Source organism: Globicephala melas, chromosome 7 (assembly GCF_963455315.2).
Source record: "Globicephala melas chromosome 7, mGloMel1.2, whole genome shotgun sequence".
NCBI classification, from domain to species: domain Eukaryota; kingdom Metazoa; phylum Chordata; class Mammalia; order Artiodactyla; family Delphinidae; genus Globicephala; species Globicephala melas.
Window position 1 is genome coordinate 10,158,135 of NC_083320.1, and position 25,823 is coordinate 10,183,957.

The following is a 25,823-nucleotide window of genomic DNA, read 5'->3' on the forward strand; positions in this document are numbered from 1 at the left end:
AAAGATATGTGCAGTATATGGAGAAGGTGCTGTGACAGATCAAAAGGGTCAAAAGTGGTTTGTGAAGTTTTGTGCTGGAGATTTCTCGCTGGACGACGCTCCACGGTCGGGTAGACCAGTTGAAGTTGATAGCGATCAAATCTAGACATGAATTGAGAACAGTCAACGTTATACCACACGGGAGATGGCTGACATACTCAAAATATCCAAATCAAGCACTGAAAATCATTTGCACCAGCTTGGGTATGTTAATCGCTTTGCTATTTGGGTTCCACATAAGTTAAGCAAAAACAACCTTCTTGACTGCTTTTCCACATGCAATTCTCTACTGAAACATAATGAAAACGTTCCATTTTGAAAACAAATTGTGATGGGCAATGAAAAGTAGATACCGTACAACAATGTGGAACGGAAGAGATCATGGGGCAAGTGAAATGAACGACCACCAACCACACCAAAGGCCGGTCTTCATCCAAAGAAGGTGATGTTGTGTATATGGTGGGATTGGAAGAGAGTTCTCTATTATGAGCCCCTTCCGGAAAACCAAACGATTAATTCCAACAAGTACTGCTCCCAGTTAGACCAACTGAAAGCAGCACTCGACCAAAACCGTCCAGAATTAGTTAACAGAAAACGCATAATGTTCTATCAGGATAACTCAAGCCCACATGTTTCTTTGCTGACCAGGCAAAAACTGTTACAGCTTGGCTGGGAAGTTCTGATTCATCCGCCACATTCACCAGGCATGCACCTTCAGATTTTCATTTATTTTGGTCTTTACAAAATTCTCTTAATGGAAAAAATTTCAATTTCCTGGAAGACTGTAAAAGGCACCTGGAACAGTTCTTTGCTCAAAAAGATAAAAAATTTTGCGAAAATGAAATTACGAAGTTGCCTGAAAAGTAGCAGAAGGTAGTGGAACAAAATGGTGAATACGTTGTTCAGTGAAGTTCTTGGTGAAAATGAAAAATGTCTTTTATTTTTACTTAAAAGCTGAAGGAACTTTTTTGCCAGCCCAATATATATATATATGTATAAAATTGACATTTTCAAAAATAGTTTTCTAAAATATAATACATGTTTAAGTTAAAATATTTCTCTGGTTTGAGTTAGCCTTACAATTAATATGTATATCCATTGGTCAGAACAACATGAATATATTGCAAATTTTGATAAATAATTATAGGTAAAAGGTAGTTTTATTAGAAAACTAACTCAATGAAATGGATGAGATGATTTTTTTAATTGAAATTTGCATTGAGAGAATCGATTCACATGCAGTTGTAAGAAGTAATCCAGAGAGACCCCATATACATTTCTCCCAGTATTCTCCAATGATCACACTTTGCAAAACTATGATTTAATATCACATTCATACAATCCACCAATCTTATTCAGATTTGCCCAGTTTTACTTGCACTCATTTATGTGTGTTTGTGTATTTAGCCCTATACAATTTTCCTACATGTGTAGATTCATGTATCTATCCCCACAGTCAAGACACTGAACAAGTCCCTCACAATAATGACTCGTGTTTCTCTTTTATAACCACCCCCCCCACCTCCACCATTCGCCTCCATCACTAACCCCCGGCGACCACTAATCTGTTCTCTATTTCTAAAATGTTTTCATTTCAGAAATGATATATAAATGGAATCATACAGTATGTAATCTTTGGGGATTTTTTTTTTCCACTCAGTAGAATTCCCTGGCGATTCATCCAAGTTGTTCCATGTATCAGTAGTTCATTTTTTCTAGCTGAGTAGTATTCCATGGAATGGATGTGTCACAATTAACTGTTCACCTGTTGAAAGGCCTCTGGACTGATTCTAGTTTTGGGCTATTACAAATAAAGCTACCTTGAACGTTCACATAAAGGTTTTGTTTGAACGTAAGTCTTCATTTTTCTGGACTACTTGGTAATTCTGCGTTTAGTTAGCCTCACAGTACCTCTCTTGTTTCAAACCTCCACTGGCCTACTATTAAGAGCTCTAGACTTGTAGCCAGCAGACTGGTGTGTTTATTTTATTACCTTCAACCAAATGTTGTCTCTACGTTATTCTTTCTAAATGTTTACTGCCTTTCCTGGCCCATTCCTAACAAGTTGTGTGCTAAGGAAAATGAATTGATAAAGTGCTATAAGGACAAAAATTGGTGACATTCTTTTACCTGCCACCAGCGCTTGTCCCTTGAATCCATTTGTCAGGATAGCACACAGGCAGTGTGCTTCATACTGATTTATCATTTAGAGAATTTTCTCATTGTGAACATTTAAGGGCCTAGAGAGCTCTACTGGATTTCTCCCTTTTTGGTATATTCCACGGATTAGAAGGCAGAAGAGGAGATATCAGACTTGTCTCGGAATAAACTGTTCTTGTGCCACTGAGTAGAACGGTGGTTATACCATCCTTGGGCCAGCTCACCAGAAGGGGCCAGATGAGGGAATATATGTTTTAATGTGATGTCATTTTCATTAAGTGACTTTGTCTTCCGAAGCACACTTCAGTGCCTTCTAGATTAATTGCTTCTGTCTTTGACAGTGACAATGACAATATTTCCAAGCTTCACACATCCAAGAGCCAACTGACAGGACAAATTGCACATTGGGACTGCTTGATAAATGCAAGATGGGACACAGCGTCTCAAGTCACTCTGCATCAGTGGAACTAAGCTGTAATATGAATAACAGAAATAAATCTGTCACTTAAATTCCTAATTGTGAGACATACTGTATTTAACAGCAGAAGCAATGTTCATCTCTTTGTTAGAATGCAAAAATTGCACATAATTATTTCTTGATATTGGGTCTTAGTAAATTTGCTTTTCCCCACCATGATATACATTTACATAATAAAAAGAAAATATATCTTCCAGTAAAATTTTTATTAATATTTTTATAGATTATATCAACATAACCCATTCCAATACTTGGGAAGAACTGCTAAATAAAAAAAAAAAAAGTATTATCAATATGTGTGGCCTTAGGAAAGCTACTGAAATAAATAGCACTAAACAAAGGCATATGCATAGATGTGCTCCAGAGGATATGCATGTTAGAAAATCTGCATTCTACTGCCAGCATTGTTGCTACTACTGGGGAAAAAATGAGTAAGTCTGTAAGCCTTTCTGGGTCATCACCATCCCCTTTAGGGATAACCGAAATGTGCTGTTAAAGTCAGAGGTAGGCTTACCCCAGGCAGCCAGGTTCACCCCCTGCCTCTTGGTCAGCCATCCAAGCCTGGCCAAAGAGATATAAGGCAAAATACTTTGAAGGATGGCCTTATGGGGAATGACCACAATTGGTCCCCATCCTTGTCTAGCCATAGGACGGCTGGGTCTCCTCTTATCCTGATGAGGATGAGGTAGATCTGCCAAAAAATAGGCCCCAGAATGAGACCCAAGACTCACTCTGGAGAAGAAAACTGTAGTTTTGGTCCAGAATCATCTGGGCTTCTTAGGAATGAGTTAAAAGAGCCTGAAGAACTGAGGAGTAGGACCCTCGAGCTATTGCAATGAGAAAGGATGCCCAGGTCCACTGTGAACTGAGCTCAGGCCTCTCAGACTGTCCTGGTTAAGGGCTGTGCCAAAGCCTGCTCACCCTGGTGCCTGGCGCCTGGAGCTATTCCACATCTCTTGTCGTCTGGCGTGCTCTTTGACCCACAAAGAGCAGGGTAGGGGCACACTTAGCACATGCTGACTATTTACTCTTTGGAATTATTCTTTGAAATAGGGATTGTTTGCTTTGTAAAGAACCATTTCAGAGGCCTTTAGGAATATGATATCTGAATATTAGGTATGCACTCCTGTCACCTTCTTTCAATTATTGATGCTAGCATCATAATTTAAATCCCTGAGCTATGCAGACACATCTCAGGTTAAGGGCAGTTTGACTCCGATTCCAACCTCCTTTTAGAATGTTTAACAAGTCCTGGTAGAGTGCGCGTCACCTTTCCGTGTCCCTGACCAGACCTTGGTCTCAGTGTGGACAATTGAAGAAATGGCCAGAGAGAAGTAGATGATATAAGAATGAAAAAAAGTGTCCAGATCCTCTTCTGGAGAAGAGATTGGAGTAGTGGAAAGAACCTTGGCCTTGTGGTGGAGACCTTCATTCCACACCTTGCTCTTTCAGGGACCAGCTGTGTGATTCAGGGCAAGTATCAGAATCATCATCTCTGCAACAAAGGGGTGGTGTTAGATTGGTCTGACTGGCCCCATTTAGCTCTAAAAGCCCATAATGCTGATGATATACCTTTGAATCATTAGGAATTTATTGCAATACAATTATCAGTACCTTGAGTTTGAACACTGGGAAAACTTGCTCTTTGGATCTCCAAAATAAAGGAAGAGACCAAAGAAGAGTAGAATAGATGCTGGGCTGCCTAAAACAACTTATAATTTTACTATGAGATTTCAATGAAGGCAGATTAGTTAGATGTGCCTGGAGCATCCTGGGAGTAAAAACACAGGTGTCAAGTGAGGCCAGGCACCCCACCTGTCTAGTCGCCAGGGCAAATGTAGACTACCAGTGGCATCTTGTTTGGGAGGCATCTTGTTTGGGAGGCAGAGTCAGCCTTGAATCTCCTACCTCCTTCACTTTCTAGCCCTCACTCACTTTCCCTCTCCCTTGGCAGTCTTCCAAAGACATTGACCTGCCTGGTCCCTCTACCATGGTAGCATCTCAGGAAGCCAAACTACAGTGAATGTAAAGACTAATAAGCCTTCATGAGATACAGCTTGACCCAAGGAATAGAATCTAAATGGGGACTTTTTTCATCCCAGTTATGCCATATGAGAGGAAAGACCTTTCTGAACCCAAGAGAAGTTTTCCGATTCATCAAAAACATTCCCAGAGGCCCATGCATGTTCTCCTCCCTGACGCCAGACTTGCCTGTGTAATGCTGAGTTCTGTAAACTCAGTCGTAAGAATCTTCTATGTAGCTGGAATGTCAGCCCCGAGAGGGCAGAGAGTTTTATCAGTTTTACTCACTGATATACCTGGTTTCCAGTAGGTGCTTAGTGAATGCTTATCAAATGAAAATACAGGTAAATAAATTTAATTTTCAAGGCTAATCAATTTCATTTTTCTCACAATAACTTCATAGATTTCACCGTGCACAGTATTTATCCTTTAATATTGTCTTCATGGCTTAAAGCAGATTATTCAAGTTCAAGGTCATGGTTAGCTTTACTTCTGTCCGTGCATTGTGGATTGTTAGGTCATTGGCGTATTGGATCCATCCCCACTCTCCAAAGTGCTTAGTGAATTCTTGCTCCTCTGTGACCAGCCAGGAAGGAGTAGATTCAAGCCTACATCATAAATCTCAGGATTTTGTCCTTTCCCTTTTCTCGGAAATGTGCAAATGGGAATTAACGTGAGAGCAGGAGAGCTTGATTCTGATATTTGGCCTAGGAGTAAGAGTGGCTTTTCTTTTTCTCATCTTTTGCCTTGTAACCCAAAAGCTATTGGGATTCCCAGTTATGTTTTCTCCATCCTGTGTTTCTATCATCTTTTTTATGTCAGCTGGGGAAAGGAAGTCTCCTACAGACAATGAAAGAGCAACAAGATCTTTCATATCCCAAGAAAGGCCTCTGGAGAATCTTTGTTCTTGACGTGTCATCCCGGAGAAACCCCATAGTAAACTGAACCGAAGTCAGGCTTCCAAAGTTGGGAAGCTGGGCTTATCCAGCCTGGAAGGTGGAAGACCCCAGGAAACCAGGTGCCTGGCTTCTTACGTGAGCATCCACTCCATCTCACATCTTCATTTAGGGACCCTGGTATTACCCTTTCCACCTGCCTGTCCAGTGTAAGGTAAGATGAGTCAGGGTCTTAAACAAGGGTTTTTCAGGCCAGAATGAAATATGCACTGGCCACCAAGAGGAAGGAACGCAACGGTGCTGGCTCGGCCACAAGGATGCATGACAGGCAGCCAGGGTTTATTTTGCCTCAGATGAGAAGGGAATGGTGATTCATGAATGGAGAGCTGGCTGCGGTGTTGGAAAACTCATGCGTGGGAAGGAGAAATTCTGAGGACGCTGGTCTCACCTGGTCAGACACTGTAAGTGCTGCGGACACTCTGGCGGGCCCCTTGGCTCCGTGGCCTCTCTGTATTTTTACACGCCATGAATATCCTCGAATACTTTCTTCAGCTGGGATTAGGCAAAGCCGATTCACACACATTACACACGTCTGTGTCTGGGCATCAGTTTATGACACTGAATGACACAGAGGGAAAAACTTTTTATTTTTCTTTGCTCTGTTTGTTTATTTCTCTCTGAATGATTCATAAGCTTCTTGCCCAAAGCCTGTTTCTGCAACCATGGAAGAGATGCCAGTATTTATTTCCAACGGCTTGTTACTCCTCCTGAAGGATCTTCTTGTTGTCTCCCAAGGCCCTTTCTCCCAGCACCTGGGGAGGTGGCACCTTGAAAAAAATCTGTCTACCATTTTGGACACGTAGGGAAAAATTTCGCGACTCTGTGTTTCTCGTCTGCTTTGCGGCTCCGGAAAATAGCAACCCCTAAGGATGAGGCTCAGAAGGGACTTATTCATGTAGAAAACATTCACTTCTTTCATATTTTCATAGACGGGCAGGATCACAGCGTTCTCATTCACAGACCCGACATTGCTACACAGCTATATCAGTGGTGGAAGCCCCGAGGCAGCCTTGCACACTGAGTCCTGTGTTCTCATAAGGAGGATGTGCCTACAGAGGGTGTGAAAGCAAGTCTCCCACATGAGAAAGACTGGCAAGAAGGGATCTCTGTATACAGTTAGAGTAAATCCCTGCAACAGTGTTGACATAAAGGGATACATGGATAAAGCCCTGTATTTCAAGGGTTTCTATTTATTGAGACACATGTATTCTGTGGTCCAATAACCACAGAGGGCATGGCTGCATGCACAGCAGAACTGAATCTTTCGTATTTTGAGATAATTTTTTTTAAGTTTTTACTCTGTCTCCCTTGAAAAGCAGAGCCATAAGGCACATTTCTATTAAATTATATATAAAAAATTAAAGAGAAATTCACTTTTTTAAAGCCTGAATAGTTTTTTTTTTTCAGTGACTTATAGTCAGCAATATGGGTGAATGCCAGACTCTGGAGAACGTAATGGGATCATTAGGATATCTGCAGGCAGGTAGTAAATAATTGACTTATTAGGGGAAAGTGCACAGAGTCAGGATTCTGGAACCCGGGCCAGTAAGGAAGATAGCAGGGCTGATTTAAAGGGGTCATTCTGAGGGGAGAGTGTCTTGGTACATCATTTTATCATTTTGCATTCCATTTTCAAGGAAACTCTACTTAGAGATTTCTTTTTTATTCCATTTCTAGGGAAACTCTATTCAGATAATTCTTTTCCTGTACATCATTAATCATTAGAGAAATGCAAATCAAAACTACAATGAGATATCATCTCACACCAGTCAGAATGGCCATCATCAAAAAATCTAGAAACAATAAATGCTGGAGAGGGTGTGGAGAAAAGGGAACACTCTTGCACTCTTGGTGGGAATGTAAATTGATACAGCCACTATGGAGAACGGTATGGAGGTTCCTTAAAAAACTACAAACAGAACTACCATACGACCCAGCAATCCCACTACTGGGCATATACCCTGAGAAAACCATAATTCAAAAAGAGTCATATACCAAAATGTCCATTGCAGCTCTATTTACAATAGCCAGGAGATGGAAGCAACCTAAGTGTCCATCATCGGATGAATGGATAAAGAAGATGTGGCACATATATACAATGGAATATTACTCAGCCATAAAAAGAAACGAAATTGAGTTATTTGCAGTGAGGTGGATGGACCTAGAGTCTGTCATACAGAGTGAAGTAAGTCAGAAAGAGAAAGACAAGTACCATATGCTAACACATATATATGGAATTTAAGAAAAAAAAAATGTGATGAAGAACCTAGGGGTAAGACAGCAATAAAGACACAGACCTACTAGAGAGTGGACTTGAGGATATGGGGAGGGGTAAGGGTAAGATGTGACAAAGTGAGAGAGTGGCATGGTCATATATACACTACCAGACGTAAGATAGCTAGCTAGTGGGAAGCAGCCGCATAGCACAGGGAGATCAGCTGGGTGCTTTGTGACCACCTAGAGGGGTGGGATAGGGAGGGTGGGAGGGAGGGAGACGCAAGAGGGAAGAGATATGGGAACATATGTATATGTATAACTGATTCATTTTGTTATAAAGCAGAAACTAACACATCCTTGTAAAGCAATTATACCCCAATAAAGATGTTAAAAAAAAAAAAAGAAGTACCCTTGTTAACATAATTTTTTGTATTTATGTAATCTCATGGGGTTTCAGACAAAGTTATCAACTCCCCACAGGTAACAAAACAAAATTTCATTGACTTCCCAAGGTTCACCCAGTGGTATAAGTTAGACCCTCTGACTCATGTTTTGTGTTGGCCACACCTTACAGGAACCAGAGAGCAGTTCATTACCGGGACTGTTTGGGAAGGTTTGGGCAGGGTTAGCGCACTTTTATCAGAGAAGACTCACCTAAGAGCCTTGCCAAGAGGCTGGTATTTTCAAGTATCAGGGCTGGAGCTGCCGTCACCGGAGAATCAGCGGTTCTCTGGCATTTCAGATACATGTTTGCTAATTCTGTGCTGGGAGGAAGGGCATGTCTGTCCACTACAGCCTCTGTGGCCTCCACTGCAAATCCCAGTTGAGAGCAGACATAAGTTGTGGTGCTCCAGCAAACAGTTGGTGTGAACGTTGGCCCTTGTCAATATCAAAGTTGAGAGGCATCATCACATAATCTGCTCTTAGCCTGTCTCCATATGCAGGTTTAGGAATACTTTGCAAGATGAAGCTAATGGAATATTCAGGATTAGTGCTGGTAGAACTTGTTTATGTCTCTCCTTTCACAGAAAACTTTTGGAAAGATGCCAGAAGTCTGCAGTTCTTTAGATTAAAAGGATTTTTTCTTTGATTTCGTTGTAAATAGATTATATGTGTTTTTGAGTTTTAGAAAACAGATAATATACGTATTATAAACATATAATAAATATTTGCAAAAAGTGTATATTATATGTTTATATAAAACATATAAATATATATTACCTTATTTTTTTGTGTTCTGTTTTACCTGAAAAGTTTAGGATTTTGAATCTTACTTTCTGCAGTTATAAAACAAGAATAAATTTTAAAGAAATGCCCAGGCATGGAAGGGAGTGTCATTTACAAAAGCACGAAACAACAGAATGCTATTCTTTCTTTGGGAGGACCCACTGCTTCTAGGGTGTTCATAAAAGCTAAAATTTCTCTGACAGCCCAAAGATGGGAAAAATGAATAAGTGGCTGAAAAGTGAAACTACAAGGAAACGACTCTCATCTAATAGCAAAGTGGTCTAGGAATTCAATACCCCAGTGCTACCACCCCATCTAAAGTTCTTGTCTTTAAAATCGGGTTAGTGATAATAATATTCCATCCTGACCTACAGGGCTGTCAATGGATCTAATGCATGCAAAGTGCTTTTTACCTAAAGTGTGATACAAATATTAGTTATTACTATTCAGTGTGTGGCTTCATTTGGCTGCAGGTGTATATGAACAGCAATGTGGGACCTTATGCTTGGTGCATATAGTGTGTTGTTTAGGTGATACTAGTGAAACCGGGCCAGTAAATAAATATTACTTTCCTAGTAACTTTAGTGCCAGGAGATTACATCTATGTATACATTGAACCTCAGTGTTTAAAAAAAATTTTTATATAAGTGTCTGCGTATTATTAAATAGCTTTCATTGTTGTCGTATTAAACTCTTTGAGTTATAATCTCTGCTCCATTCTTCTCTCAAGCACACTTCCAAAATAAAAGTTTATTTCCCTTAAAATCTTTAGTTTTTAAGTAATAAATATTTATGAGAGGAATACATTTTTTTCTTAGTTGTCAAAATTTTACTATTATTAAGTTGCTTTCCACTGGAGGGAACCATCAACAACTTACAATAAACTTTTTAAAACTCATCCTTTAATTATATCATGATAGAAGCCACTGTATAATTTTTTTAAAAAATTGTGTTTGTGTGAGAGTGTGTGTGAGAGAGAGAGAGAGAGATTAAAGCACATCAAAGGAGATTCCCTTCCTCTGAAGAATGTTTCTATCAAATATAACAAATATAAACATAGTTATTTCTAGTTTCCGGGGGGACAGTAAGAAAGAATACTTTTCACGTCAAACGCTAAAACTAGTTTACTCCATTTGCTTTTCCACTTCCAAAAGTAAAGATGTCATAGAAAGGAATGAGGTATTGATACATGGTACATCTTGGATGAACCTTGAAAACATTATGCTAAGTGAAAGAAGCCAGACACAAAAGGTCACATATTTTGTGATTCTAATTGTATGAACTATCTAGAATAGTAAATCCATAAGGACAGAAAGCAGATGGGTGGTTGCCAGGGGCTGGAGGGGACAGTGGAGAGTAACTGCCTGGGTCTCCTTTGGGGTGATGAAAATACTTTGGAACTAGACAGAGCTGATAGTCATATAGCATTTTGACTGCTAAATGCCACTGAAGCGTACATTTTTAAATGGTTAATATTGTGTGATGTGAATTTCACCTCAATTAAAAAAATAAAATTGTTAACAGTTAATAAAGATATCATAAATACCATATACAGAAAGCACATTTTCAGTAAGTAGCATAAGTCAAGAGCCGCATCTTGTGCGTCTCCTAACAAAGCCACCTTTAGTGTGTGACTCCAATCCAGAGCGACAAGGAACTCTTCACCCAGCCGCCTCCTTGGGGAGTGTAGGCACTTGCAGTGTCTGTCTGAGTCATCTTCCCCCTTCAGTGTATTGCCAGGTATTGTCAGTTTTACCTCTGAATCTCGTTCCCATCTGTCCCCACTGTCCTTTCCCACGACCTCCACTCCTAAGTCAGGCCACCCCTGTCTCCTGGCTGTGCTGCTGCAACAACTTCCTGCCTGATCATCCTGCTGCTAGGCAGCTCTCCCCATCCGTCTTTCTTCCTGGCATCTGTCAAGCCGTCCAAGTTCACAACCTCCATCAGATCCAGGTACCCCTTGGACTGTAGACCCTCAGTGGCATCCCATCAAGAGCAGAGAAGACCTGACTCCTCAGAGGGCATGCAAGGCCAGCTTTCAAAGTTCAGCCTGTTTTTATCCAGCGGTCATGGACCATCTGTCTCTCCTTCATGGCTGTCTTAGGGCAAATGTGTGGTCAGGCCAAAGTGCCCCATGTGCCCAGACAGGTGAGGCCTTTCCCCACTGCAGCCCCTGCCTTCCTGCTCCTTCTTCCTGCTTACCATCTGATTTGCTGGGCTCCTATCTAGGTTTTGAAGCTCTGATGCTTTGAAATCCAATGACTCCCCTCCCAGAGGTGTTCCATGAGCACGGTGGGTGCCATCACTGGCTCTGCTAAATGCTCAGGTACTTGGTGGTACCCTTCGCCTCTCCTTTTCATGGGCTGCCTCGCATCATAGTTGTATCTGTGCATGTGCAAAGGGCTGGTGGTTTGTCCAGGACCACCCACCCGGTGAACTGATGAGCTGGGATTTATTCTCATCTTCACCTGCCTCAAAAACGCTGCTCGGAACACGTATTCAGCTACTTTCTTCCACTGATTTTGGACCTCTCCATCCTCCCTCTCCCCCATGCCCACCTGGCACGTTGCCATCGTACATAATAGCTTCCTAGTAAATATTTCTAGAGTGGGCAGCACTTGTGCCTCTTTACTAAGAGTCATCTTTTTAAAGGGATTAGCCAATGAACTCTTGTATAAGAGCTAACCAAAACACAAAAAGATGCAACAGGACTTAACGTCTGTGCCCTGAACTTTTTGTCTCTGGACTTTATTGTCCCATTAAACAGAAACATTGATTTGGAATCATTGTGGCTAAATGTCCTTTCTCAGTTCTCACCATTTCTCTGGACCTTTTTCTGGTCTTTTTTTCCTAAAATTCATAGCACTTACATCCGTGCCTCTAATTTTGAGCCAAATTACATACTATTTTGTGTTATTTCTTAAATGATTTCTTCAGTTTTGTGTGTTTCCATAATGCAGGTGCCCAGGGGTAGAGGGTCTATCCATGTTGACGAGTGAAAAAAAACAAAAACGAGAGAATGAACATCTTTTCTTGGTATATCATAAACCAATTTTTTAAAGGACACTGTCTGAATCACCTGGAATTATTTTTCTTTGTTTTAGTATTGCCCATCTAGCTATATGATAAACCAGGGTTCTAATCTTAACCTATCTGTAGATCTTTCATTTTTTATCACTCTAACCAGATGCCCATCAGTTCAAGAATTGCTTAAACTTTATGTTGGTGAGAAAACAGTCATGTTTTAGGCCATAATTTAAATAGAACAGTTTTTGTGTCCTTGGCATTTGCTAGAAGCAAGTAGCTTAGGTGAAATCAGACATTTAGTGATTTGGAGAGAGAACCAGAGTCGGAGATAAGTTTAATAAAGATTTTGTTTTTCAGATGCAACATCCTTTTGACTCCTTTTTATCATTAAATTCTGCGTGTGTTTGGTTGAAAATAAACTTCAAGTGGATTTATGGTGTCAAAGAAATGCCAAATTTGGACAAGATCATAATCATTCATTCTAATTTGAGTTTAAAAGGGGGCTGAGGGAGGGAGAGTAGGTCTCTAAAACTCTAATTTTTAAAGTTTAACCCTATTTTTAAATTTCAGTACCTTTGCCAAGGGGTCAACTTGTTAGGGAGAAAAAATATAAATTCGGATGACAGTTATTCTTTTAGGGAGCAAGAAAGATGTCTCTCCATCCTGCCAGGGTGACGCCATGATTGTTTGAGAACATCAGTGAACAAGCAGAACGAAGAGCCTACTGCTGACCTCTTCCTTTTTCTTCCTCTCTTACTTCTGCAGGTGACCTATCTGGGTAAGGTCCCCACCACAGGCATGCAGTTTTTGTCAGGCTGCACAGAAAAGCCGGTCATCGAGCTCTGGAAAAAGCACACGCTAGCCCGAGAAGACGTCTTTCCAGCCAATGCCCTCCTGGAAATCCGACCGTTCCAAGTGTGGCTCCATCACCTCGACCACAAAGGGGAGGCCACGGTGCACATGGATACCTTCCAGGTGGCCCGCATTGCCTACTGCACCGCCGACCACAACGTGAGCCCCGACATCTTCGCCTGGGTTTACAGGGAGATTAACGACGACCTGTCCTACCAGATGGACTGCCACGCTGTCGAGTGCGAGAGCAAGCTGGAGGCCAAGAAGCTGGCCCACGCCATGATGGAGGCCTTCAAGAAGACTTTCCACAGTATGAAGAGCGACGGCCGGATCCACAGGAACAGCTCCTCGGAAGAGGTGTCCCAGGAATTGGAATCCGATGACGGCTGAGTGAACTGAGGATGCTTCAGCAAAGGCAGCATTGGTCAAGGCATTCAAGACAAGCAATGAATAAGCAATGATTCAAATTTGGGATGAAAAGACTGCCAAATTATTGGCTGACCAAGCTTTTTAAATTCAGAAGAGCAATTCTAAATCTAAAGAAATGTATTATTAAAGTAATTACATTGAAATCTGCTGCTGCTGTGACTATGAGGAAGGTGGGAGTGTGGCTGGGGAGGAAAGTTCTAGACTCTGGTCTTCTTTTTTTTTTTCTCATTTTCCAATGCCTCCCTGTAGGAGCTCTCCATGCCGATTTTCAGCGCTCTCAGGCAAATACACTGCGGCTGTTTATGTGATGGACCATCCCAACTTGCCTTATGAAACCCAACAAGAATGTTAGATGCCCCTATAGGATCCCTAGTTGTGTGGGGAGGTGGTGAGTGCTGTTGCTGGCGAGGAGGCCTCTGGACTAAAGGAACACCTCAGGCTGATCCTGAGAGCTCCTCTCCCCTGGCTGGCTTCAGATTCTCTCCTCAGTAAGCAAATCAGCACAGCTGTTATTGAGCTTTACAGCTAACAACCTGATAGTTGGCAGTTAATTCACAGTTAAAGGTAGTGCTTTTATTACATAAGTATATCAAGTAGTACCCTCTTATTGTATTCACTTCATCTATCTTCTTAGAACACTCGGAACTACTAATAGCCCCCTTCCTCCGCCTGCCCCATCCTCCCTCTCCGCCCTTCCAGTCCGCGCCACCATCCCCACAGAGATGCAGCCTCACCCTACACTGCAGGACACCAAAAGGGAAGAAAATAACCAAGCAGATGAAAGAAACAATCAAACAAAGTGGGAGTTTCAGACTACCACCACAGATAGGCTGGAAAAAGGGAATGAGTTATCAGCGACTGAACAAGCTCCTTGTGGGCTGTCCTTTCTTCAACCCCGATTTATGGTAACTTATTTAGTTGATGGTCCTTTCTGATGAACCTTTCATGGCAAGCTTCAAATCTGAGTTGGTATCACTAAGGAATCTTTGACCCATCACTCAACACTATGCTCGAGTAGGAGACAAATGATATAAACCAGACTTATCTAGAGAACCTCTGTCCATTCTAAAGGGAAATCTGACCTTATCTTCCAATCGGATTGATCTCTTAGGGTCAGAGTTGCCAGTTTGTTCGGTATTTCTAATGAGAAATTCTCACTAAGAGAGCCTGAGTTTTCTCAGTTTGATGAATCTTTACATATCATAAACGCAAAGAGTCAATATTGAATGACATTGAAAGGATTGGCTAACATCCATGCATTTAAGGCCGAGAGCAGATGACTAGTTTCCCAGGTACTGCTCCTTTCTGAAAGTCTGTTTCGAATTCTGGTAATAAATTTAGGGGCACTAGGACACCTTACAGAAGCCTTAAATGAGAGTTTATTGAATCCAGAGAGCAGTGGTGCCGGCGTTTTGGTCTGTGTATCTGTGTGTCCATGTCTGCGTCTGTGTGTGTGTACGTGTGCCCCCGAGTGTGGGTCCGGTGTTAAGGCATGTAGAATAAGCATGGAGTCACATCGAGGGGAATATGCACCTCTTGGAGATACGCTTGCTGCTTCACAACAAATGTAAACGACTCTTTAGCATAAATGCATTCATTCTTCAATAAAAAATATGTTCGCATTAATACAGTTGAGGAGTTTCCTATTTTATATGTCGTTCCTTTTTTAAGTAAAGAAAACCTGAAGGACAAAATAGATCAGATTGAATAAATAGGGAATTCTCTCTAAAAATATGTTAAAACTTGGTCATCAATAACCCATTCCTTGACGGTGTTCAAAAAAAATCTTGTTTTATTTTCTAATGCTCTTTTTCTATGTAAAAATGACTGCCCCTTCATTGAGATGGTAACGCGTCAATAATTGAAAGTTATTTAGTGTGATGGGCTTATTTCAGAGGTGAGTCTTCTGGAATATTTTACAAATGATGGCTATTTATAGAATCTCACGTGCCTCTTGGGAGAACCTGCGCTGAAATCGGGGAAGGTCAACAGAGTGAGTCCTTCTGACAGAACTGGTTAAAAATGTCTCCTTCAGGCCATGATTTCTCAGAACAGCCCCATTAATCAAGCAAGGCAGGTGGCCATGGAGCCTGTATGTCTTGAGCAATACTCTTCATGGAATCAGTACCAAATATAAAGGCTTCAAAAGTGAAAATACGGGTGCCTGCTAAAGAGAGGAACTCAAAGAAGAATTACTACCTCACTCCTCCGATGAAAATGGCATTTTCTTTCAAGTTGAACTTTTCTCGTTTTCAGGTTCACTCCACTGTCCTTGAATATGCTTTGAAGAGGGGGAGAAAGAAGAGAAAGAATCCAGCCAGATGTATTTCCAAACAATGCCACTTTCTTCTCTCAGCAAAATTTGGATTGCAAGTGCACATATGGTTATTTATTGCAGAAAGCATTTGCTGGTATTTTTCTCAGGGTACTAAGTGTGACATGCTAAGTAGTTGACTCTGATAATATTGGCAATAGCTTTTGCTTAGTGATTAGTAAGCAATTTAGAGATAAATACACGAATTCATTATTTTTTTAACTCTTCGTTTCCTCCCTTTTTATACTCTACTTTCTAGACTGGTGAGCACAAAGCACTTTTGTGTACCTCAACTCATAAGCCCCTCAGAAGGATACCGAAGGCAGATATGGCATTTGCTTTAGAGATGAGAAAACTGAGGTTCAGAGACACTGTATAACTTGGCCAAGCTAGCACAGCTCAGGTGTGTTTGACGGGGACAAAAACCCTCTGACTTCTGATCCAGGGCTGTTGCTTTAATTTGGATATTTTATTTCCATTCCTCTTAAAACCCTCTAGCTTATCTTAAATTAGCATCCTAAGCCACTAGTAGTAAATATCCTTTGCTATTCATGTTTGAAGTCATTTTTTATAGCAAGAGAAAAAGTTTTAAAAGCAAACAAAGGCCCAAGAAATTTTATTTGAGCACGAATAACATAATATGAGATTTTGTTTAAGTATTTTATTGGCTGTGGTCAATGGACAAAATACTCTCTTTACCCCTAAAACCAAGATGCATGTTTTGTTTTGTTTTTCTCAGGACGTGTTAAAACTTTGAATCAAATCCTTCTATTACAGGATTCTATAGCAGCCTGTAATTTCCCTTCATGTCCTCCATTGAAGTTTTCAATTACATATTTATTTTTATAATTATGTAAATATTTTTTAAGCCTCTGGGGATGGAAGTGTCTTTAAGATGGGGATTTTTTTTTTCCTTTTTGTTCACGTTCTATCCTCAGCTTCCATCACAGGACCGGTCATCTAGGGGGAACTCAATAAGTTTCTCTTAGCAGGATGAAGGGAGGGAGAGACAGATGGAAGGAAAAGTTACTATGTGAGGCTTTGATTTGCGAGTTCTAGCACAGAATCCTGGAATCCTGGACGGAACCCTAGAGACTCCCTTGCCCACTTTCTTCAAAGGTGAGCAAATGGCTTTTTACTGAAGGAAAACATCATTCCTTACCTAATTCCAGAACGAGTTTGTGGCTGCTTAGAGATAGAAGAAGAATGTTCGAAGTGAGCTATATGATTGAAGTAGAACAAACGTTATCCCAGGGAAGTAGACAGATAATGTATTTTAAGGAAGCTGCATTTAGTAGATTATGGAATTTTTGTCATATATTTGCTTTGTTTATTTCTGCTGCTGAAAGAGAAGAGAGAGAGAGTGATGGGGGAGGGCGTTTTACTTTTCTGATAGTATGAAGCAGATGAATTTAACTTTTTTCCCCGAATTTATACATCAGAAAATACTTTTTTCTTTGTCCTCTCCATCTGTTTTTTTCCACTTTGACTTTCCTCCTTTCCTTCCTCCTATCCTACCTTAACTATTTAATTACATACATCATAACATCCCAGACTTTCTTTGATTTTAGCAGGGAAGAGCATATATGCTCTGAATCTGAGATCACGTTTTGGTTCATGGTCCATTGATGCAAAATTTGACAAGACTGTCGAACCCTGCAGATGATCCTAAATTGCTCTTATTTATTATTTTTTTCCCAGTCAGATGGAACATGATGACAATTTAATTCTTCATAGCTTACTATTTCTTAGGCATTCCTAAAGTGTGCTATCTTCTCATCTCCTCGATATAACCTAGACTAAACAGCAGTGAAGGGAAAGATTCCCCTAATTGTCATATTCTTATTGATATTCAAGAAATGTTCCTATTAGATGCTGGGAATGGGCTTTTGGAGTCATTTTATGGGATGCATTGTTCAACCTAAGAACTTTGGCTGCTCTTTCTGAAGAGGTACCAGCTGATAATAGTCACCAGAAAAGAACTATGTTTGTTGCATAAACCCAGGCTTAGAAAGAAAAACAACTGATGGGTAAAGCAAGTTGCTAAGAGGAAGAAAAAATCTAAACCATCTTATTTTGGATACTTACAAATAAACTATATTTGTCGAAAATGAATCTAAGACGTGGTCTTGTACATTTGAGCAAAGCTCAAATTCACAGAGACATTTGGGGAACTGTTTCTTATGGAATGTCCTAGTAAGATTAGCTTGGGTTTTGCTTATGCACCCAAAATTAGGCAGTCAAACAGAATCTGAATAGTGTTTTGCTTAGGAAACTTAATGGCTTTCATTTTAAAACATTCTCAAGTTCCTACTTTTCAATAGCGTGGCTTAGAGGCTGCGACTACAAGGTGCTGATGTATTATGAAAATGGAATTACTGAAGCATTACACATATTTTCAACTCCTTCATAGAAATTCCCAATAATGGTCCATACTTTCATATCTATAACTTCATTTAACAACTATTTTCTTAATAAAAATGGTTTTATCCCTTTATCTAAGCATACATATTAGACCAAGGTTGAGTCATTTGAAAACATAATCAGATCTGTGAAATGAAACGTGACACTACATGGAACCTGCTTGGTTTCAAACCTGTAATTACGTGGCCTGATTACCATTTCAGAACTTTCTTTGTCCTTGGGGGGGAAAACTTAAGAGAAACATTTAAGGAAACACCAACTTGCAAGGAAGAGCCAAGAGTTGACTCCATTCCAGGGTCACTTTTTAATGTAAACTTGGGATCAACTAAGACCAAGTCTCATCACAGGTCTGACCATAATGGTTCTGATACCAATTTTGCACAGGAAATCTAATAATAAATTTTATTATGTTCATAATTGGATTAACTTCATGTAGATGCTATTATGGTTATAAAAACATTTTAATTTGGGAGCTTAGGATGGAATTAGACCTTTAATTCAGCCTTTTGCCAAATTATCTGTTGCCTTTCTCTATTTTAATTATCTTTCCTAGCTTTTCCTAGGATTTAGAACCACACTTTTAGAAATTAGTATAGAAAAACCTCATTAATTTAGCTGGAACTATTTAAGAGTTTGTGGTTTTGGCCTTGAAAAGCTAAAGTTTTATGCTTATTTTTAATAAGCAAATAGGATGAATTAATGTTGTTGTTGGAAGTGTTTACCTATTGAGGAAAACACTGCTTCTGCATATTCAAATAGCAATTTACCGGACATAGTGTAATTTCAGCACAAGTAGAAGCAGGTCCAGCTGAAAGTGAGACTTTGATTGCTGGTTTCAAGCTATTCTTTTCTATTGATTAGAGTGGGCTCTCCACAAAGCAACAGACGGTTAATGCAATTGTAGGATTCAGAGCCCCTGAAAGTAATAAAATGCGTCTTTTAAAAAAATATGCATTATTTACATATATCCTTACCTTCAGTTAGTATAAATGTTTGGTCTTAGCCATGACCCACCCCCGCAAAAAAAAACCCTGACATGACTAACTCTTCTTGTTTCTCATAGAAAAATCGCTATGAAAATCAATGAAATTGAAGTTATTTTCTTTTTTTTTTTAACATCTTTATTGGAGTATAATTGCTTTACAATGGTGTGTTAGTTTCTGCTTTATAACAAAGTGAATCAGTTATACATTTACATATGTTCCCATATCTCTTCCCTCTTGCGTCTCCCTCCCTCCCACCCTCCCTATCCCAACCCTCTAGGTGGTCACAAACCACCGAGCTGATCTCCCTGTGCTATGCGGCTGCTTCCCACTAGCTATCTATTTTACATTTGGTAGTGTATATATGTCCATGCCACTCTCTCACTTTGTCACAGCTTACCCTTCCTTCCCCCTCCCCATATCCTCAAGTCTGTTCTCTAGTAGGTCTGTGTCTTTATTCCCGTCTTACCCCTGGGTTCTTCATGACATTTTTTTTCTAAGATTCCATATATATGTTTTAGGATACGGTATTTATTTTTCTCTTTCCGACTTACTTCACTCTGTGTGACAGACTCTAGGTCCATCCACCTCAATACAAATAACTCACTTTCGTTTATTTTTATGGTTGAGTAATATTCCATTGTATATATGTGCCACATCTTCTTTATCCATTCAGCTGTTGATGGACACTTAGGTTGCTTCCATGTCCTGGCTATTGTAAATAGAGCTGCAATGAACATTTTGGTACATGACTCTTTTTGAATTATGGTTTTCTCAGGGTATATGCCCAGTAGTGGGATTGCTGGGTCGTATGGTAGTTCTATCTGTAGTTTTTTAAGCAGCCACCATATTGTTCTCCATAGTGGCTGTATCAATTTACATTCCCACCAAGAGTGCAAGAGTGTTCCCTTTTCTCCACACCCTCTCCAGCATTTATTGTTTCTAGATTTTTTGATGATGGCCATTCTGACCAGTGTGAGATGATATCTCATTGTACTTTTGATTTTCATTTCTCTAATGATTAATGAACGTTGAGCATTCTTTCATGTGTTTGTTGGCAATCTGTATATCTTCTTTGAAGAAATGTCTATTTAGGTCTTCTGTCCTTTTTTGGATTGGGTTGTTTGCTTTTTGGTTATTGAGCTGCATGAGATGCTTGTAAATTTTGGAGATTAATCCTTTGTCAGTTGCTTCATTTGCAAATACTTTCTCCCATTCTGAGGGTTGTCTTTTGGTCTTGTTTATGGTTTCCTGTGCTGTGCAAAAGCTTTTAAGTTTCATTAGGTCGCATTTGTTTATTTTTGTTTTCATTTCTATTTCTCTAGGAGCTGGGTCAAAAACGATCTTGCTGTGATTTATGTCATAGAGTGCTCTGCCTATGTTTTCCTCTAAGAGGTTGATAGTGTCTGGCCTTACATTTAGGTCACGAATCCATTTTGAGTTTATTTTTGTGTATGGTGTTAGGAAGTGTTTCAATTTCATACTTTTACATATACCTGTCCAGTTTTTCCCAGCACCACTTATTGAAGAGGCTGGCTTTTCTCCACTGTATATTCTTGCCTCCTTTATCAAACATAATGTGACGATATGTGCGTGCGTTTATCTCTGGGCTTTCTATCCTGTTCCATTGATCTATATTTCTGTTTTTGTGCCAGTACCATACTGTCTTAATGACTGTAGCTTTGTAGTATAGTCTGAAGTCAGGGAGCCTGATTCCTCCAGCTCCATTTTTCATTCTCAAGGTTGCTTTGGCTATTCGGGGTCTTTGTGTTTCCATACAAATCGTGAAATTTTTTGTTCTACTTCTGTGAAAAATGCCATTGGTAGTTTGATAGGAATTGCATTGAATCTGTAGATTGCTTTGGGTAGTAGAGTCATTTTCACAATGTTGATTCTTCCAATCCAAGATGGAAAGCCAATCCAATCCAAAATGTCTTATAATTTTCTGCCTACAGGTCTTTTGTCTCCTTAGTTAGGTTTATTCTTAGATATTTTATTCTTTTTGTTGCAGTGGTAAATGGGAGTGTTTTCTTAATTTCACTTTCAGATTTTTCATCATTAGTGTATAGGAATACCAGAGATTTCTGTGCATTAATTTTGTATCCTGCTACTTTACCAAATTCATTGATTAGCTCTAGTAGTTTTCTGGTAGCATCTTTAGGATTCTGTATGTATAGCATCATGTCATCTGCAAACAGTGACAGCTTTACTTCTTCTTTTCTGATTTGGATTTCTTTTATTTCTTTTTCTTCTCTGATTGCTGTGGCTAAAACTTCCAAAACTATGTTAAATAAGAGTGGTGAGAATGGGCAACTTTGTCTTGTTCCTGATCTTAGTGGAAATGCTTTCAGTTTTTCACCATTGAGGACGATGTTCGCTGTGGGTTTGTCATATATGGCCTTTATTATGTTGAGGAAAGTTCCCTCTATGCCTACTTTCTGCAGGGTTTTTATCATAAATGGGTGTTGAATTTTGTTGAAAGATTTCTCTGCATCTATTGAGATGATCATATGGTTTTTCTCCTTCAATTTGTTAATATGGTGTATCACATTTATTGATTTGCGTATATTGAAGAAACCTTGCATTCCTGGAATAAACCCCACTTGATCATGGTGTATGGTCCTTTTAATGTGCTGTTGGATTCTGTTTGCTAGTATTTTGTTGAGGATTTTTGCATCTATGTTCATCAGTGATATTGGCCTATAGTTTTCCTTTGTGACATCTTTGTCTGGTTTTGGTATCAGGGTGATGATGGCCTCGTAGAATGAGTTTGGGAGTGTTCCTCCCTCTGTTATATTTTGGAAGAGTTTGAGATGGATAGGTGTTAGCTCTTCTCTAAATGTTTGATAGAATTCTCCTGTGAAGCCATCTGGTCCTGGACTTTTCTTTGTTGGAAGATTTTTAATCACAGTTTCAATTTCAGTGCTTGTGATTGGTCTGTTCATATTTTCTATTTCTTCCTGGTTCAGTCTCGGCAGGTTGTGCATTTCTAAGAATTTGTCCATTTCTTTCAGGTTGTCCATTTTATCGGCATAGAGTTGCTTGTAGTAATCTCTCATGATCCTTTGTATTTCTGCAGTGTCAGTTGTTACTTCTCCTTTTTCATTTCTAATTCTATTGATTTGAGTCTTCTCCCTTTTTTTCTTGATGAGTATGGCTAATGGTTTATCAATTTTGTTTATCTTCTCAAAGAACCAGCTTTTAGTTTTATTGATCTTTGCTATCCTTTCCTTCATTTCTCTTTCATTTATTTCTGATCTGATCTTTATGATTTCTTTCCTTCTGCTAATGTTGGGGTTTTTTTGTTCTTTTTCTAATTGCTCTAGGTGCAAGTTTAGGTTGTTTATTTGAGATGTTTCCTGTTTTTTAAGGTAGGATTGTATTGCTATAAACTTCCCTCTTAGAACTGCTTTTGCTGCATCCCATAGGTTTTGCGTTGTCGTGTCTCCATTGTCATTTCTTTCTAGGTATTTTATGATTTCCTCTTTGATTTCTTCAGTGATCACTTCGTTATTAAGTAGTGTATTGTTTAGCCTCCACGTGTTTGTATTTTTTACAGGTCTTTTCCTGTAATTGATATCTAGTCTCATAGCGTTGTAGTCGGAAAGGATACTTGATATGATTTCAATATTCTTAAATTTACCAAGGCTTGATTTGTGACCCAAGATATGATCTATCCTGGAGAATGTTCCATGAGCACTTGAGAAAGATGTGTATTCTGTTGTCTTTGGATGGAATATCCAATAAATATCAATTAAGTCCATCTTGTTTAATGTATCATTTAAAGCTTGTATCTCCTTATTTATTTTCATTTTGGATGATCTGTCCATTGGTGAAAGTGGGTGTTTAAGTCCCCTACTATGATTGTGTTACTGTCAATTTCCCCTTTCATGGCTGTTAGTATTTGCCTTATGTATTGAGGTGCTCCTATGTTGGGTGCATAAATATTTACAATTGTTATATCTTCTTCTTGGATTGATCCCTTGATCATTATGTAGTGTCCTTCTTTGTCTCTTATAATAGTCTTTATTTTAAAGTCCATTTTGTCTGATATGAGAATTGCTACTCCAGCTTTCTTTTGATTTCCATTTGCATGGAATATCTTTTTCCATCCCCTCACTTTCATGTGTCCCTATGTGTCCCTAGGTCTGAAGTGGGTCTCTTGTAGACAGCATATATATGGGTCTTTTTTTTGTATCCATTCAGCCAGTCTGTGTCTTTTGGTGGGAGCATTAATCCATTTACATTTAAGGTAATTATCGATATGTATGTTCCTATTACCATTTTCTTAATTGTTTTGGGTTTGTTATTGTAGGTCTTTTCCTCCTTTTGTGTTTCTTGCCTAGAAAAGTTCCTTTAGCATTTGCTGTAAAGCTGGTTTGGTGGTGCTGAACTCTCTCAGCTTTTGCTTGTCTGTAAAGGTTTTAATTTCTCCATCAAATCTGCATGAATGATCCTTGCTGGGTAATCTTTGTTGTAGGTTTTTCTCCTTCATCATTTTAAATATGTCCTGCCACTCCCTTCTGGCTTGCAGAGTTTCTGCTGAAAGAACAGCTCTTAACCTTATAGGGACTCCCTTATGTGTTATTTGTTGTTTTTCCCTTGCTGCTTTTATTTTATTTTATTTATTTTTTATTTATTTATTTTTTGCGGTACGCAGGCCTCTCACTGCTGTGGCCTCTCCCGTTGCGGAGCACAGGTTCTGGACGCGCAGGCCCAGCAGCCATGGCTCACGGGCCCAGCTGCTCCGTGGCAAGTGGAATCCTCCTGGACCGGGGCACCTACCCATGTCCCCTGCATAGGCAGGCGGACTCTCAACCACTGTGCCACCAGGGAAGCCCATCCCTTGCTGCTTTTAATATTTTTTCTTTGTATTTAATTTTTGATAGTTTGATTAATATGTGTCTTGGCATGTTTCTCCTTGGATTTATCCTGTATGGGACTCTCTGTGCTTCCTGGACTTGATTAACTATTTCCTTTCCCATATTAGGGAGGTTTTCAACTATAATCTCTTCAAATATTTTCTCTGTCCCTTTCTTTTTCTCCTCTTCTTCTGGAACCCCTATAATTCGAATGTTGGTGCGTTTAATGTTGTCCCAGAGGTCTCTGAGACTGTCGTCAGTTCTTTTCATTCTTTTTTCTTTATTCTGCTCTGCAGTAGTTATTTCCACTATTTTATCTTCCAGGTCACTTCTCCGTTCTTCTGCCTCAGTTATTGTGCTATTGACCCCTTCTAGAGTATTTTTAATTTCACTTATTGTGTTGTTCATCATTGCTTGTTTCCTCTTTAGTTCTTCTATGTCTTTGTTAAATGTTTCTTGCATTTTCTCTATTTCCAAGATTTTGGATCATCTTTACTATCATTATTCTGAATTCTTTTTCAGGTACACTGCCTATTTCCTCTTCATTTGTTAGATCTGGTGGGTTTTTACCTTGCTCCTTCATCTGCTGTGTGTTTTTCTGTCTACTTATTTTGCTTATTTTACTGTGTTTGGGGTCTCCTTTTTGCAGGCTGCAGGTTTGTAGTTCCCGTTTTTTTTGGTGTCTGTCCCCAGTGGCTAAGGTTGGTTCAGTGGGTTGTGTAGGCTTCCTGGTGGAGGGGACTAGTGCCTGTTTTCTGGTGGATGAGGCTGGATCTTGTCTTTCTGGTGGGCAGGTCCACGTCTGGTGGTGTGTGTGGCCTTATTATGATTTTAGGCAGCCTTTCTGCTAACGGGTGGGGTTGTGTTCCTGTCTTGCTAGTTGTTTGGCATAGGGTGTCCAGCACTGTAGCCTCTTGGTCATTTAGTGGAGCTGGGTCTTGGCGTTGAGATGGAGATCTCTGGGAGATTTTCGCTGTTTGATATTACATAGAGCTGGGAGGTCTCTTGTGGACCAGTGTCCTGAAGTTGGCTCTCCCACCTCAGAGGCACAGCACTGCCTCCTGGCTGCAGCACCAAGAGCCTTTCATCCATATGGCCCAGAATAAAAGGGAGAAAAAGTAGAAAGAAAGAAAGATGGTAAAATAAAGTAGGATAAAATAAAATAAAGTTATTAAAATAAAAAATAATTATTACAAAAAAAGTTTTTAAAAGTAAAAAAAAAATAATAAAAAAATGGACAGTCAGAACCCTAGTACAAATGGTGGAAGCAAAGCTATACAGACAAAATCTCACACAGAAGCATACACATACACACTCACAAAAAGAGGAAAAGGGGAAAAGATAATATATCTTGCTCTCAAAGCCCACCTCCTCAATTTGGGATGATTTGTTGTCTATTCATGTATTCCATAGATGCAGGTACATCAAGTTGATTGTGGAGGTTTAATCCGCTGCTCCTGAGGCTGCTGGGAGAGATTTCCCTTTTTCTTCTTTGTTCGCACAGCTCCCGGGGTTCAGCTTTGGGTTTGGCCCCGCCTCTGCGTGTAGGTCGCTGGAGGGCGTTTGTTCTTCGCTCAGACAGGACAGGGTTAAAGGAGTCGCTGATTTGGGGGCTCTGGCTCACTCAGGCCGCGGGGAGGGAGGGGCACGGATGTGGGACGAGCCTGCGGCGGCAGAGGCCAGCATGACTTTGCACCAGCCTGATGCATGCCGTGCGTTCTTCCGGGGGAGTTGTCCCTGGATCCTGAGACCCTGGCAGTGGCGGGCTGCACAGGCTCCCCAGAAGGGAGGTGTGGATGGTAACCTGTGCTCGCACACAGGCTTCTTGGTGGC

At 40.0% G+C, this 25,823-nt stretch overlaps 1 protein-coding gene across 1 annotated transcript in view; it reads left to right on the forward strand.

The window, feature by feature from the left end:
• Positions 1-15,023, forward strand: part of PID1 (phosphotyrosine interaction domain containing 1) — a 257,624-nt gene extending 242,601 nt beyond the window's left edge. Inside the window, exon 3 of the mRNA XM_030882339.3 lies at positions 12,892-15,023. Coding sequence (XP_030738199.1) covers positions 12,892-13,368 — 477 coding nt within the window. The 3' untranslated portion in view covers positions 13,369-15,023. The remainder of the gene's footprint in view (positions 1-12,891) is intronic.
• Positions 15,024-25,823: the final 10,800 nt, after the last annotated feature.